This window comes from Lynx rufus, unplaced genomic scaffold (genome assembly GCF_022079265.1).
Source record: "Lynx rufus isolate CCGP_SWC_20201006 ecotype Redwood Valley unplaced genomic scaffold, mLynRuf1.p SCAF_22, whole genome shotgun sequence".
NCBI lineage: Eukaryota > Metazoa > Chordata > Mammalia > Carnivora > Felidae > Lynx > Lynx rufus.
Genome location: NW_025814837.1, coordinates 17,797,370 through 17,812,879, shown reverse-complemented (window position 1 = coordinate 17,812,879; position 15,510 = coordinate 17,797,370). Strand labels below are relative to the sequence as shown.

The window sequence follows — 15,510 nt, the reverse complement described above, 5'->3', positions numbered from 1 at the left end:
GTTTAAAAATGAAGCACTCGGGGTGCCTGGGTGGCTCAGTCAGTTAAGCATCCAACTTCGGCTCAGGGCATGATCTCACAATTCATGAGTTTGAGCCCCACATCGGGCTCTCCGCTGTCAGCACAGAGCCAGCTTCAGATTCTCTGACCCCTTCCCCTCTGCCCCTCACCCACTTGCGTTTTTTTTCTCTCTGTGTTTCTCTCTCCCTCTCTCTCAAGAATAACTAAACACTTTTTTAAGTCTGTTAAAAATAAAGCACTCAAAAGGTACAAACTTCCAGTTATGAAAGAAATAAGTCTTGGGGATGTAACGTACAACATGGTGACCATAGTTACTAATACCGTATCACAGATCTGAAAGTTGCTAAGAGAGTAGATCCTGAAAGCACTCATCACAAGAAAAAAAATTTTATAACTACCTATGGTGATGCATGTTAACTAGACTTATTGTGATCATTTTGCAATACATACAAATATCCAGCCGGTATATTGTACACCTGAAACTAATATAATGTTATTATGTCAATTATATCTCAATTTTTTTTTAACGTGAACCACTGACAAGGAAACATGTTTTGCTATGAAGGCTATCTTCAGTTTTCATGCATTACTAAATAATCCAGTTTGTACTGTTTTAATAAATAGATCTTGTTTGTATGCAAAGGAGTGGCTTGCATCTGTGTGCCGAACCTGCCTCAGCTGGCCACGCCAACCTTGACTCTACTGCCACCTGGTGGGGACACTTATCCCTTCAGTAGGGAAATGTGTCATTAAAAGAACCAAATGTAATCAACATCTCAACAGTTTGGCAGGAAAGTAGCAATAAGACAGGGACAAAAAGCACGTCCCAGCTCTTCCATGAATAGTAAACACGTTCACCCAGCAAGTGTCTGTCTAGGGGCTTCCGACACAGGGCAGCAAATCAATACAGTGCTTGAAACAGTTCACCCATTTCTCAGAAGAGAGACTGCTTGTTTTATTTTATTTTAAACATGTCTTGGGGCACCTGGGTGGCTCAGGCAGTTAAATGTCTGACTTTGGCTCAGGTCATGATCTCGCGGTTCTGTGAATTAGAGCCCCACATCAGGCTCTGCGCTGACAATGTGGGGCCTGCCTCAGATCTCCTGTCTCCCTCTGTCTCTACCCCTTCTCCACTCATGTGTGCTCTGTCTCTCAAAAATAAACATTAAAAATTTTTTTTAATAAATAAATACCTCTGGCCAGAGGAGCCAGAACCTGAGATATGGATATTAAAATAAGCAATAAATGCATTATTGAGCCCCGTCTCCTAGGGCTCCGAAAACAACTGAGGAGTTGATGTCAGGGTGTTCATCTTCTGAGGCTCCTCAGTCCCAAAGTCACCCGGTGATAAGTCCTCGTGATACCTCAGTGTTCTGAATGGGTCAGTATAACTTCTCAAAAGGCATACCACCAAAAATAACAATAAATAGCTAACATAACCGAGGGTCAGCTAAATTACCATGAGGGCTACCTACTTTGGGCCGGTGTTGTTCTAAGCCCTCTACAGCTATTGACTTATTTCATTTTGGGTTAATTAAGTCTCAGGTTATATGTTACAGATGCAGACACCAAGGCACTGAGAAATTAGCTAACTTGTCCAAGGTCACAGGGTTTGGGTTTGGGTGATCTAGCTCCAGAGGCTGACCTTTTATGATGCTATTCTGCCACAGCCAGCCCACCAGTCCTGTGGTGGCACCTCACCGGCCCTTTCAAACCACTACCTTCATTTGCTGCTCCCTCTGCCTGACTGGAGTGCCCTTTCTCCCTGCACTTTGAAAATTCCTACCATCTGTGTGACTGGGTTCAAATCTCGCCTCTGACCCTTCCAAACAGACTTACCAGTGGTCACCTCTGGTCCCTCCACACCCGTTTCAGCCCATATGACATTCCATGGGCATCACAGAGTGTGTTTACATGTTGGTTCTTCCATTTAGCTGAGTTCTGTGAGGGTGACCAATGTGTCCTCTATACCTCCACAGCCAAATGTCTGATATAGAGTATATACTTAATAAGTGTTGAACAACCAAAAGAATGAGTAGCAATATTGTAATATTCAACTGTGACAACTATATCTGCAAGGTAGCAAGACTATTTCCACAAACCACACGTTACCTTATAAAAGTCAAGCTGTGTGTGTGTGTTTGCGCATGCATGCACAAAAAAACAGGGATGGTGACAATGAACCACAGCTCCAGATGGAGTATATTCTCATAACCTGGGAACAAGGTCATGAGGAGGTCAACCTTCCTTTCTGGAGTTGAGTCTGGTGAAACCTGACACAGAATGGACAAAAGAGGCCTCAATGTGAGTCATAGGTTAAGTCTAAGAGGTGTCATATACAGCTGTGTTCCTGGTAATATCTGGTCACTTTGTTGAGGCTCCAGGCTAAATGATCAGGAAAGTGAATCATATTGAGAAAATATCACAGCAATACTCACCACAGAGCAGCTTTTAATGCCAACCTACTAGAAATCACCTACAAGTTTACACACAGATACTTGCCAACACATCATGTTCCATGTAAGTAGAATGAGGACACAAACAGAGATTCCCGACAATTGATCAGGAAAATAGGATAGTATATCATTTATGTAAGTATGTCTATATATGTGCCTAGAAAAAAAGTCTGAAAGAATAGAGTAGTATCCTCTGTGAGGTAGGATCACAGTTGATTTCTGGGACATTTTTCCTCTGCATGTTCTACAATTCATTATAGTTTATTCCGTTGATAAAGGAAATAAAGGTTTTAAAAATATTTTTTAATGTTTATTTATTTTGAGAGAGAGAATGTGTGTGTGCAAGCAGAGAAGGGGCAGAGAGAGAGGAAGAGAGAGAATCCCAAGTAGGCTATGTGCTGTCAGCACAGAGCTCGACATGGGGCTCAATCTCACAAACCACGAGATCATGACCTGAGCCAAAATCAAGAGTTGTACACTTAACCAAATGAGCCACCCAGGAGCCCCAAAATAAAGGTTTTTTTTTTTAAAAAATAACTAAATATGTATGTAATGCATGCAATTGTTTCCTAATTTGCCCTGACAAGAAATGATGTTGTTTGTAAAGAAAACAATCAAGGGGCGCCTGGGTGGCTCAGTCGGTTGAGCGTCCGACTTCAGCTCAGGTCACGATCTCACAGTTCGTGAGTTCGAGCCCCGCATCAGGCTCTGGGCTGATGGCTCAGAGCCTGGAGCCTGCTTTGGATTCTGTGTCTCCCTCTCTCTCTGCCCCTCCCCCATTCATGCTCTGTCTCTCTCTGTCTCAAAAATAAATAAACATTAAAAAAAAATTAAAAAAAAAGAAAACAATCAATAAACCTAAAAGACAAGCTACTGAATGGAGGAAGATATTTGCAAATGACATATGTGATACAGGAGTAGTATCTAAAATATATAAAGAACTTATATAACTCAACACCTAAGAAACAAATAATCCAATTAAAAATGGGCAGAAGACATGAACAGACATTTCTCCAAAGAAGACATCCAGATGGCCAACAGACACATGAAAAGATGCTCAACATTGCTCATCATCAGGGAAATGCAAATCAAAACTACAATGAGATATCAGCTCACACTAGTCAGAATGGCTAAAATCAACAACACAAGAAACAACAAGTGTTGACGAGGATGTGGAGAAAAAGAAGCCCTCATGCACTGCCGGTGGGAATGCAAACTGGTGCAGCCACTGTGGAAAACAATACGGAGGTTCCTCAAAAAGTTAAAGATAGAATTATTCTATGATCCAGTAATTTGACCAGTGGGTATTTACCCAAAGAATACAAAAACACTAACTTGAAAAGATATATGCACCCCTATGTTTATTGCAGCACTATTTACAATAGCCAAATTATAGAAGCAAACTAAGTGTCCCAACAGATGAATGTATAAAGAAGATGTGGCATATTGAGGCACCTGGGTGGCTCAGTTGGTTAAACATCCAACTCTTGGTTTCGGCTCAGGTCATGATCTCACAGTTTGTGGGTTCAAACCCCGAGTTGGGCTCTGCGCTGACAGTGCAGAGCCTATTTGGGATTCTCTCTCTCCCTCTCTCTCTACTCCTACCCAATTCATGTTCTCTCTCTGTCTCAAAATAAATAAACTTAAAAAAATTTATTAATGTTTATTTATTTTGAGAGAGAGAGAGAGAGAATGAGCAGGGTAAGGGCAGAAAGCCAGGGAGACACAGAATCCAAAGCAGGCTCCAGGCTCTGGGCTGTCAGCACAGAGCCCGATGCAGGGCTTGAACTCACAAGCCATGAGACCATGACCTGAGCCAAAGTCGGATTCTCAACCGACTAAGCCACCCAGGTGCCCCTGAAAATAAATAAACTTTAAAAAAGAATTAAAGAAGATGTGGCATATACATATACAATGAAATATTATTCAGCCATAAAAAAGAATGCAATCTGTCCATTTGCAACAACATGGATGGACCTAGAGGGTATAATCTAAGTGCAGTCAGTCAGTCAGAGAAAGACAAACACCATATGATTTCACTCATATGTGGAAGTTAAGAAATAAAACAAACAAACATTTAAAAAAAAAAAGAGGTAAAGCAAAAAACAGACTCTTAACTATAGAGAACAAACAGATGGTTACCAGAGGGGATGTGGGTAGAGGAATGGGTGAAATGGATGAGGGGGATTAAGAGTACACTTGTGATGAGCATCGGGTGATGTATGTATGGAATTGTTGAATCACTGTATTGTACACCTGAAACTAATGTAACACTGTATGTTAACTATACTGGAATTAAAATTTTTTAAAAAAGAAAGAATGCTGTTTAGTGTTAGTGATGAAATGGAGATGAAGATTCAAAATATTTTGGCGTTTATCCAGTTTCTTCCTCTCAGCCTGGAAGTCTGGCCCCTGGTTTTTGCCTGATGGAGATACCCCTGAGGACTCTCTAACCCTGTTTCTTACGCGCAGCCTTGACTATGTGATCAGACTTGTCCACCAGGAAGAAATACCTTGTAGAAATGCCTGGATCTCTTCCCTAGACCAGATGAATCTTCATTTTCAATTCACAACAAAGGTGTCCACTTTGAAGATAAGAAGCATGAGTCAGTCTCCCAGAACCTGAGCAACTCTTGGTGAGTTTCTCGACCTCAGTGACTGGCTAGTGAATATTCAGCTTGGCAATTCTGGGGCTGGACTTCGGCGCTTTGCAGAGAACACGTGGTCCCTGCCAAGGGGGGCTCTGAGAAAGCAGGCAGAGACCCAGGGAAACTCCTACTGCGTTTCATTGAACCTCAGATGCCACTCATTGTAAAATTCCCCATTCTTTTATATACTATCAAGAAAGAAAGCATTTGACCATGGCAGGCCATTGATAGTAAAAGCGTCCCAACTATAGGTAGTGAATACTTTTTTAAAAGTTTATTTATTTTGAGAGAGAAGGTGCAAGCAAGGGATGGGGCAGAGAGAGGGGAGAGAGAGAGAGAGAGAGAGAGAGAGAGAGAGAGAGAGAGAGAGAGAATCCCAAGCAGGCTCCACAATGTCAGCACAGAACCCGATGCCAGGCTCAAACTCATGAACCGTGAGATCATGACCTGAGCTGACATCAAGAGTCGGACACTTAACTGACTGAGCCACCCAGGTGCTCCAGTAGTATTTTTTTAACGTGAAAAAAAAAGCAGCATGTAATCGATGAAATATGGAAATTGCCAGATGGTGTGAGAGGTATAAAGTCAGAGAGAGGTGCTCACGCTCCTTGAGGTGTCAGGGAAGGCTCCAACTGCATGCAGACCAGCCTAAAATACCGAGAGCCTCCCTCGTGAGACCTCGAGAGTCACCACAGGGTCCCCTCTCACCTCCTGCAGTCCTTTCTCCTCCATAGACAGCTGGATGAGCTTTCAACGCTGTAAATCTGATCGGTCCCTCGGGCCTTTCACACCCAACCCTGGCCGTTCACTGAGCTCAGCATAAACCCCACATTCCTAGCCCAGCCTCAAAGTCTTGTCCTGTGTCCAGTCTCATCCTAAGCCACCCTCTCTTTCTTGTCAAGCTCCAGCCTCACTGGCCAAATCCCTTCCTACATCTGGCCTTTTGCATCAGATGGCTCCTCTTCCTGGGAGCCCTCCCCTTGCCCCACCTGTTGAACTCCTGTTCAGCCTTTGTCTGTGTTTAAATGTCACTTCCCTAGAGTGGCCTCTCGGGCCGTACAATCCAGCAGGTGGGTGTAATGATTTGTCTAGTGTCTTCCCTTCTCGGTTGATGCTCCGTACGAGGAGCCCAGAATGGTAGGGCCATGCCTCTTCCTCACTACTATAGACTCAGAGCCTGGCACAGTGGGCACGTATTTAGAATAAATGAGATGGTATTGAAGAGGTTCTCTGACAGATCACAAGAAAGAAAACATCACGACATGGTCTAGGAAACATGAGAAGTTTGGTTGTGGCTAGATTTTCTAAAACCCTAGATGTAGATGGTATCCTGGTGGTGACAAGCTTTACATGCCTCTGTGTAGGTCATGCGTAGTCCCCAAGTACATGGGGGTGTGATCGGATCTGTATCAGAAGGTCACTTGCGTGCAGTGTGGAGGAAGGTGAGGGGGAGCGGCAGGGGGAGAGGCAGAGGCAGAGGCAGGGAAGGCAGCCAGGCACTACTGCACACCTGGCAGGCGATGGCAGGTGATGGCAGGCGACGGCACACACACAATGCAAAGACGGTCCAAGCCAGGTCTGCTCACCCCAGGCCCTACTTGGCTGCCCAAGGGCTTGGGGGAGCAAGATGTCATTTGGCCCCTAGCCAGATAGCCCTGAAAAACAGATGAGCATCTGACCAAGGTGACAGCAGCAGTGGGAATGGAGAGGAGGGGACAGATTCAGAAACAGAGTGTGGTGGAGGGGTGGGGGGAAGACGACCAAACCAGGACTCTAAGAACCCCTATATTTCTGACTTGGGTGGTGATGATCAGGATCATGGGATCGCCAAGTAGGAAGCAGGTTAGGAAAACAGCAGTTCCGGTTTGGTCCCTTTGCATTTCAGATGCCCGGGAAACAGCTGGGCAGACAGCTAGAGGCAGCAGGCCGTGGGGATCTGAGCTCAAGAGAGAGGCCTGGGCTGGAGATGGGACACAGGAGTCACAGTGAACGGAGCGGGGGCGCTGCCATGGGTGTGGGTGAGACTATCCAGAAAGAGTGTGCATGGGAACAAAGGGCTCCTGACACAGAGCCCTGGGAGACCCTGAAGGGCAGACGAAAGAAAGGGAGAAGGAAGAGCCAGAGACCGGGGAAGAGAACCAGCAGGTCAAGGGGGCCAAGAGACTCAAGGAAAGGCAGCAGTGAACCTGATGAATGGTGTACAAGGCCAACGTAAGTCGCATAAACGCAGCCATCGGTGACTTCAGCCTGAGCAACTCCAGGGGAATGGTGGGGGCAGAAGCAGGAGCAGGTTGGGGGTGAGAGGGGCACGAGGCCGTGAACAGCTCTGAACCTGACCCTCCCTCCCTCACACACTGTGCTGGGGGAGGGCAAGGACGTGGTGGGGCGGAGGCAGAGGGGTGCACAGGCAAGAGAGCGCACCGGCGTTGGCATCCAGTGTTGGTTTTAGAAACACGGCCTTTCAGAGCTGGGTTAGTGTTGGTGGTTCTCCCAGGGCCCACTCCATCCTTGGTGGACTGAGAGCACTGAGTGTGTCCACTGGCTGAGGAAAGTCAGCCAGCAGAGACAGAGAGAGGTCAGCTATCCAAGATAAGGAGGTAGTCCATGGAGCTGCCCGCAAGCAGCAGATGGGAATGACAGGGTGCACAGGTGTATGGAATGGCTTTGGCCACGGGAAGGATGCCTCTCTCTCCCACACACCTGTAAGAAGTGAGCTGCCTGAATGGCCAACTAGCCTCTCTGGTTGGAAAGTTCCACATTTTTATATGAAACCATCTCAAATGGGCAGATGTTAGAAAAAAGAGCTCCCAAAAGAGGACCAAATTAAAACCGCCACTAATAACGTTAATAAATACCTACTAGGCGCCAGAAACTTTCAGAAGTACTTAACACATGTGCCTCGCTGCGTCCTCCCAACAACTGTATGAGTCAGGTGTCGTTAGTGTCCCCTTTTCCCCAGTGGAGGCACAGAAAGCAAAGACACTTGCTCGAGCTGGTGTGAGGCAGAGCTGGGCTTGGGAAGAATGGGGATTTCCCCCGGGGGGGGGGGGCGGGTAATGCTCCCAACACCCTATGTGAATCTCTGCGATATGTTTCCCTATGGCCCCTGGGGTTCATTGTGGGTGGGAATAAGGACCCCCACCCCCATTCCTCGGCCCACAGTAAATTCCTCCTCATATCCCAAGGTGCTTGCTCTGCCCAGACCTGCAGCTGAGTGCCATTCAGATCAAGCATTCCCACACATGCACAGTGAACTGAAGAGATGTCAAATACACGATGCTTGAAATTAGTGATGACTGCCAGGCAGTCTTGACCACTGACAGGAAACAGATGGCAGGAAAAGGTAAGACATAATTTGGGCCATTAAAAAAAAAAAAAAGTTCATCTCTGAAATTTAAAGCAAGGGAAGCGAGACTAGCATTTTGCATTATCATTTACCTCTTTCCGAAAACACTTCTGGTGCCCACAGATGATAACTTCAGCTACATTATGCAAAGTAAGAAACACAGGAATGGCCTGAAAGAAAACAGAATAATGTAATAAGCATGAAAATGTTTTCTTTGATCCCTTAATTACATAATACTTGGTTTCTGCTTAAAAATAAAGATCCGTGGGAACTTTTGGCATTCACATATATGATCCTCTCCAGCAAAAACTCTTCTGCGTGGATTAGTGCTCTCTGTTAGAGTATTATTCTTGGCGAGGTGGATGTAGAGGCTCAACACATATTTATTAAGCACCTACTGTGTGCCACAGGAAAAACATCCCACGTACAAGGTGGATACGTGATAGGGAGACTGTCCCTATCGAGGTAAGAGCTCTGATGGAATACACAAAAAGGCGCACTTACTCAGCAGAGTGTCAGAACCCTGCCAAGAGCCAAGTGGCCGCTGAAGAGTTTCAAGGGAATGACATGATTTGATCTGTGTGTTTAAAGGAACTTGGGGTCCCAGTAGAGGACAGAAGGCAGAGATGGTTGCAAAAATCTTGGGGTGTGGCAGACTGAAAAATGGCCCCCCAAAAGACAGTCACACCCTAATCCCTGGGACCTGTGAATGTCACCTAACATGGCAAAAAGGGGTCTTTGCAATTGTGATTAAATTAAGAATCTTGAGGGGCGCCTGGGTGGCGCAGTCGGTTAAGCGTCCGACTTCAGCCAGGTCACGATCTCGCGGTCCGTGAGTTCGAGCCCCGCGTCAGGCTCTGGGCTGATGGCTCAGAGCCTGGAGCCTGTTTCCGATTCTGTGTCTCCCTCTCTCTCTGCCCCTCCCCCATTCATGCTCTGTCTCTCTCTGTCCCAAAAATAAATAAACGTTGAAAAAAAAAAATTAAGAATCTTGAGATGGGGAGTTTGCCCCAAATTATCTGGGTAGGCCCCAAATGCAAACACATATATTTGTAAGAGAAAGAGATTTGACACACACGGAGGAGGAGGCCATGTGACCACAGAGGCAGAGACTGGAGTGATGGGACACAAGCTAAGAAATGCCAGCAGCCAACAGAAGCTGGAGGAGGCGAGAAGTGGATCATCCCGTAGAGCCTCTGGAGGGCAGTGGGGCCCTGCTGACACACCAGGATTTCGGCACAATAACGGTGATATTCTCTACAGCTGGAGAGAACAAGTTTCTGCTGTTTTAAGCCACCTGATATGTGGTAGTTTGTTACAGGAGTCATGGGAAATTAATACAAAGAATGGCAAGATGGCGGCCTGAACTTAGCAGTGGCAGTGAAAAAGGAGAAAAGTGTTCACATTAAGGAGATATTTAGGAGACTGAACTGAGGTAAATATTTGAATGACTGGGATCAAATTTGCACCCAAAAAAAAGTGAGGGAAAGGAGAAGAGATTAAAAAAAAACAAAAAAACAAAAAAAACCTTAACACTCCATGGGCGCCTGGGTGGCTCAGTCAGTTGAGTGCCCAACTCTTGATTTTCAGCTCAGGTCATGATCTCATGGTTTGTGAGATGGAGCCTGTGTCAGGTTCGGTGCTGACAGCACCGAGCCTGCTTAGGATTCTCTCTCTCCCTCTATGTCTCTGCCCGCTCCCTTGCTCGCGCATGCACTCAGTCTCTTTCTCTTCTCAAAATAAATAAATAAACTTAAAAAAAAAAACAAAACCTTAACACTCCAGAGGGTTATTAAGGTAAACAGAGCACCCACTGCACATTTACTATTGCTGGGCTGTTTGCTAAGAATGTCAGTCTCTCCGAATCTGATGGGTAATCTTGACATGGTGAGTGGGAAGGATTAAAGGGTGTGGGATTTTGTTATTGTCTCTGTTGTTGATGACAACAATACATTGTTGATGTATTGATGTCAATATTTCTTGAAAAGTGAAAAAGATCAAGCATATACATGGGTTTTGGCATCAGAAGGGGCTAGTGGAGCAAGGCACTTATCCAAACCTTAGTTTGCTTCTCTGTATGGGGATAGCAATTTCTACGACCTGGAGCACTTGGGAGGAATGACAGAAACAAGTAGGTAAAGGATAGAGGAGTGGTTCGGGAGCACTACACAAAAAGTGGTCAGTATTAACAGACAGCCCACTCTCAGCAGCCTAGACAGAGGACCCTGAGCTGGGAAACTGTTCCAGCTTAGAGGACCCACTTAAGATCACGTCACTCGCCTACTTCCAGATGGATCTGTTCTTTATCTTTATGGAGGATATATTTTTACCTTGTTTTTAAAACTTTGTAGCTCTTCCCTATTTTAGTACTTTGTTCTAACTTGCACTGTTTTTTATTCTTTTGGAGTTCTTGCCTTACATTTTCCTGCCTTTTTAACATTTTCTACTCTTGATTTATCTTTCATTAAAAGTGCAACTCAAATTGTTTTTTCCTTTTAAAATCATACTTTATAAAAATAAATAAATGGATAATAAAATATCATACTTTATTTTAACAAATAATCCAATTAGAAAATGGGCAGGAGACATGAACAGGCATTTCTCCAAAGAATACATCCAGATGGCCATCAGACACATGACAAGATGCTCAACATCACTTATCATCAGGGAAATACAAACCAAAACTACAATGGAATATCATCTCACACCTGTCAGAATGGTTAAACTCAACAACACAAGAAACAACAAATGTTGGTGAGGATGTGGAAAAAAAGGAACCCTTGTGCATTGTTGGTGGGAATGCAAACTGGTGCAGCCACTATGGAAAACAGTACAGAAGTTCCTCAAAAAGTTAAAAATAGCACTACCTATGATCCAGCAATCACACTACTGGCTATTTACCCAAAGAACATTAAAACACTAATTTGAAAGAATATATGCACCCCTATGATTATTGTAGCATTATTTGCCATGGCCAAATTATGAAAGCAGCCCGAGTATCCACTGATAGATGAACGGATAAAGAAGATGTGGTGGGGGTGCCTGGGTGGCTCAGTCAGTTAAGCATCTGACTTCAGCTCAGGTCATGATCTCATAGTTCGTGAGTTCAAGCCTTGCATCAAGCTCTGTGCTGACAGCTTGGAGCCTGGGGCCTACTTTGGATTCTGTGTCTCCCTCTCTCTCTGACTCCCCCCGCCTCATGCTCTGTCTCTCTCTGTCTCAAAAATAAACATTAAAAAATTTTTAATTTTAAAAAGAAGATGTGGTATATATATACATATATATGTATACATATATATAATAAGTGATGGAACATTACTCAGCCATAAAGAAGAATGAGATCTTCCCATTTGCAATGACATGAATGGACCTAGAGATTATTATGCTAAGTGAAATAAGTCAGTCACAGAAAGACAAATTCCATATGATTTCACTCACATGTGGAATTTAAGAAACAAAACAAACAGGGGGGCACCTGGGTGGCACAGTTGGTTAAGGGTCCAACTCTTGATTTCAGCTCAGGGTCATGATTTCACGGTAAATGAAATAGAGCCCTACATCAGGGAGGAGCCTGCTCGGGATTCTCTCTCTCTGCCCCTCCCCTGCTCACTCACTCTCTCTCATTCAAAATAAATAAATCTTCAAAAAAAGAAAAAAACAGAAACAAAACAAAAGGGGAAAAAGAGAGAGAGAGAGATAAACCAAAAAGTAACCTCTTAATTACAGAGAACACACTGATGGTGACCAAGGGAGTGGGTGGGGGGTTGGATGAAATAGGTGACAGGGGTTAAAGAGGGCACTTGTCATGATGAGCACCAGGTGATGTACGGAAGTGTTGAATCACTATATTGTACATCTGAAACTAATACAACACTGTATGTTAACCACACTGGAGTTAAAACTTTTAAAAAGGGTTTAAAAAATACTTGATATTTACTATTTTCTAGTTTTTCATTTATCTTTTGTGCTTCTTTTTACTCCTCTTAAATTTTTATATTTTGAATTAATATTTATTGTTTTAAGATCATTAGAGATTTTTTTTTTAACTGGCTTTATCTATTAGGCCATGTTTGGCAAACTTAGGGCCTGGCCTTCTAGTTCTCAGCTTGAGAAGATAGCAAAGAAAATCTTGGGTGGGTTACATGAAAATATGAAAGGGCAGCCTGGATACTATTTATTTAAAATTAAGACCTTTTGGGGCATCTGGGTTACTCAGTTGATGAAGCATCCAACTTCGGCTCAGGTCATGATCTCATGGTTCATGAGTTCAAGCCCTGCATTGGGCTCTCTGCTGTCCGTGCAGAGCCTGTCTTGGATCCTTTGTCCCCTCCCTCTCTGCCCCTACCTACCCTTATTGCATGTGCGCATTCTCTCTCTCTCTCTCTCAAAAATAAATAAACCCATAAAAAATGAAGACTTTTTTTAAAATTTTGTTTTAATTTTTGAGAGGCAGCACGAGCAGGGGACAGGCAGAGAGAGAGGGAGACACAGAATCTGAAGCAGGCTCCAGGCTCTGAGCTGTCAGCACAGAGCCTGATGCAGGGCTCAAACCCACAAACCATGAGATCATGACCTGAACCAAAGTGGGAGGCTTAACCGACTGAGCCACCCAGGTGCCCCCCAAAATGAAGACCTTTTTAAAGGACACCAGATTTAGGAACTCTAGACCTCAAGGAGGCTAATTTTCTTGATTTAATAAACCATGGATAGGTTTCTCGATCTCCCTAGACTCTGCTCTGATCACATTCTGGAAAAGGATCTATCATACACACAGAATTGATTTTCAAGTACACTAATGACAGCTACCAACAATGTGTTGGGCACAGTGCTAAGTATTTTAATTGCATTCTTTTATTTAAATCTCCTTCCCAGCTGCCATGTTGGGGCCTTGGGGGCTGCTTTGGGCTCTGCTCATGTCACAGCCTCTTTGCATTTGGCCCAAAGGGCTGCGAGAATGAGAGTGAGGGCGAGGTTAGGCAGGCTGTGACCAGGAATCGCCTTCAACCTTATTTGGTGCATCTTCCGCATAAAGTGAGGAAAACACCCCCACTGCTCCATGCCCAGCATGGAGCCCAACATGGAGCCCAACACGGGCTTGAACTCATGACCCTAAAATCAAGAGCTTTGCTGAGATCAAGAGGCAGACACTCAACCGACTGAGCTACCCAGGCGCTCCCCCCACTTTTTAAAAGTGAGATGGGTCTTAATCATGGGACTTTTGAATTCATGTAAAGAAGGTATATTCTTTTTAAAGCCCTCTATTCCGTCATGTTAAAAAACATTGGGAAAATTTGGTATCAAAGACACTCATTACACTAGATCATAGATCTGGAATACCAGATCAAACATCTGGAATGTTTGTTTCCAAATTAAAACACACACACACACACACACACACACACAAACTCCTTCCAACAACTCAATTAGTGGGTGCTACCACTTGATTTATAGACAAGGAAACGAATGCTCGGAAGATGAAGAAACTTGCTGAGAGCTCACAATGAGTTCAGAGGCCAAGCCATGCCTCCAATCCAGGCTCTCTACAAAGCCCAAGCTCCTAACCTTGATGCTACAAAACCCAAATTACAGCAAGCCCCCAGTGTAACCTTCCTGGCCCTACAACTGTCCAAAGTCCAGTAGGACTGGTGTGTTCCAAATCCCACCAGTCTGCTCCCTCCAGTAAGAAAACTGGTATGATCTAAAATATAGGAACTCAGGGGGACCCAGCTGGTTCATTCAGAAGAGCATGTGACTCTTGGTGTTGGGGGTTGTGAGTTCAAACCCCATGTTAGGTGTAGCGATTATTTAAAAATAAAATATTTTAAAAATAATAAAATAAAAAATAAAATACATGAACTCAGGGTAAGCTCTATGACCTTTTTAATTTTCTTTTATTTTTTAATGTATTTACTTACTAAGAGAGAGAGACTGGGGGGGCAGGGCAGAGAGAGAGGGAGAGAGAGAGAGAATCCCAAACAGGCTTCACGATGTCAACACAGAGCCCGACTTGGGGCTCAATCCCATAAATTGTGAGATCATGACCTGAGCCACAACCAAGAGTTGGACACAGCTGACTGAGCCACTCAGGTGTCCGTCTTACCCTTTTTTAAAGGATAGCTTCCACTGCTACTTTAAAAAATTTAACTCTGGATTTCTCAAGCCATTTTTCTACTGAGAAGCTAGCAGGCTTTAGGAACAGTAATTGTGGGGTGCCTGGGTGGCTCAGTCGGTTGAGCATCTGACTCTTGGTTTCAGCTCAGGTCATGATCTCACAGTTCATGAGTTTGAGCCCTGCGTCAGGCTCTGTGCTAACGGTGCAGAGCCTACTTGGGATTCTCTCTCTCTCCCTCTCTCCCTCTCTGCCTTTCCCATGCACACGCTATCCTCCTCTCTCAAAATAAATAAATAACTTAAAAAAAACCCAAACCTGTAATTGTACAATTGACGATCTCAGCCTCCATAGAGGCCTATGAAAAGCAGTTATTAACGCAGTTTGCAACTTTTATTACTGATTTTCCTTGGCCTCTAATTCTGTGTACAAGTCCCAGTCTGAACTATGCTATCAGTTCAGGAGAGCCCCTAGTGACTGATTCTTTTAGAAAACCTGCCCTTTATTATCTTATGAAGTGAGGTTCAGCAGGACTTACTTTTTGTCAAATCAGACAAAAGTTCTGAGAAATGATACTAGCAATAATAATAGCTAAGATATATTGAATGCTTATTATGTGCTAGCTGCTATTCTAACTGCTTTTGCATATTTAATTGTCATTATAACTCTACCAGCTAGATGTTATTAATACCCCCATTATGCAGATAAGAAAATGGAGGAATATATTTTGGTTCTCTTTTTTAACCTTCCTCTTAATAGTTTGAAAACCACTTTTAGCAAATCTATATACTTGCTTGCTGCTAAAGAGAACAGAAAAATAGGTAAGTTCTTCCACATTGTCAGGGGTCTAGGAATGGCCTCAACAACAAAAGGTCCTACCATCTTTCATTCAGGAAAAATGGCCAAGATGAACTACTATAAAGCCCAAATC

The 15,510-nt window shown here is 44.0% G+C and overlaps 1 protein-coding gene across 1 annotated transcript in view; it reads right to left on the bottom strand.

Moving 5' to 3' along the window:
- TMEM241 (transmembrane protein 241) overlaps positions 1 to 15,510 on the bottom strand; it is a 116,121-nt gene that overhangs the window by 66,578 nt on the left and 34,033 nt on the right. Inside the window, exon 5 of the mRNA XM_047087041.1 lies at positions 8,563 to 8,640. Within this exon, the coding sequence (XP_046942997.1) occupies positions 8,563 to 8,640 (78 nt within the window). The remainder of the gene's footprint in view (positions 1 to 8,562; positions 8,641 to 15,510) is intronic.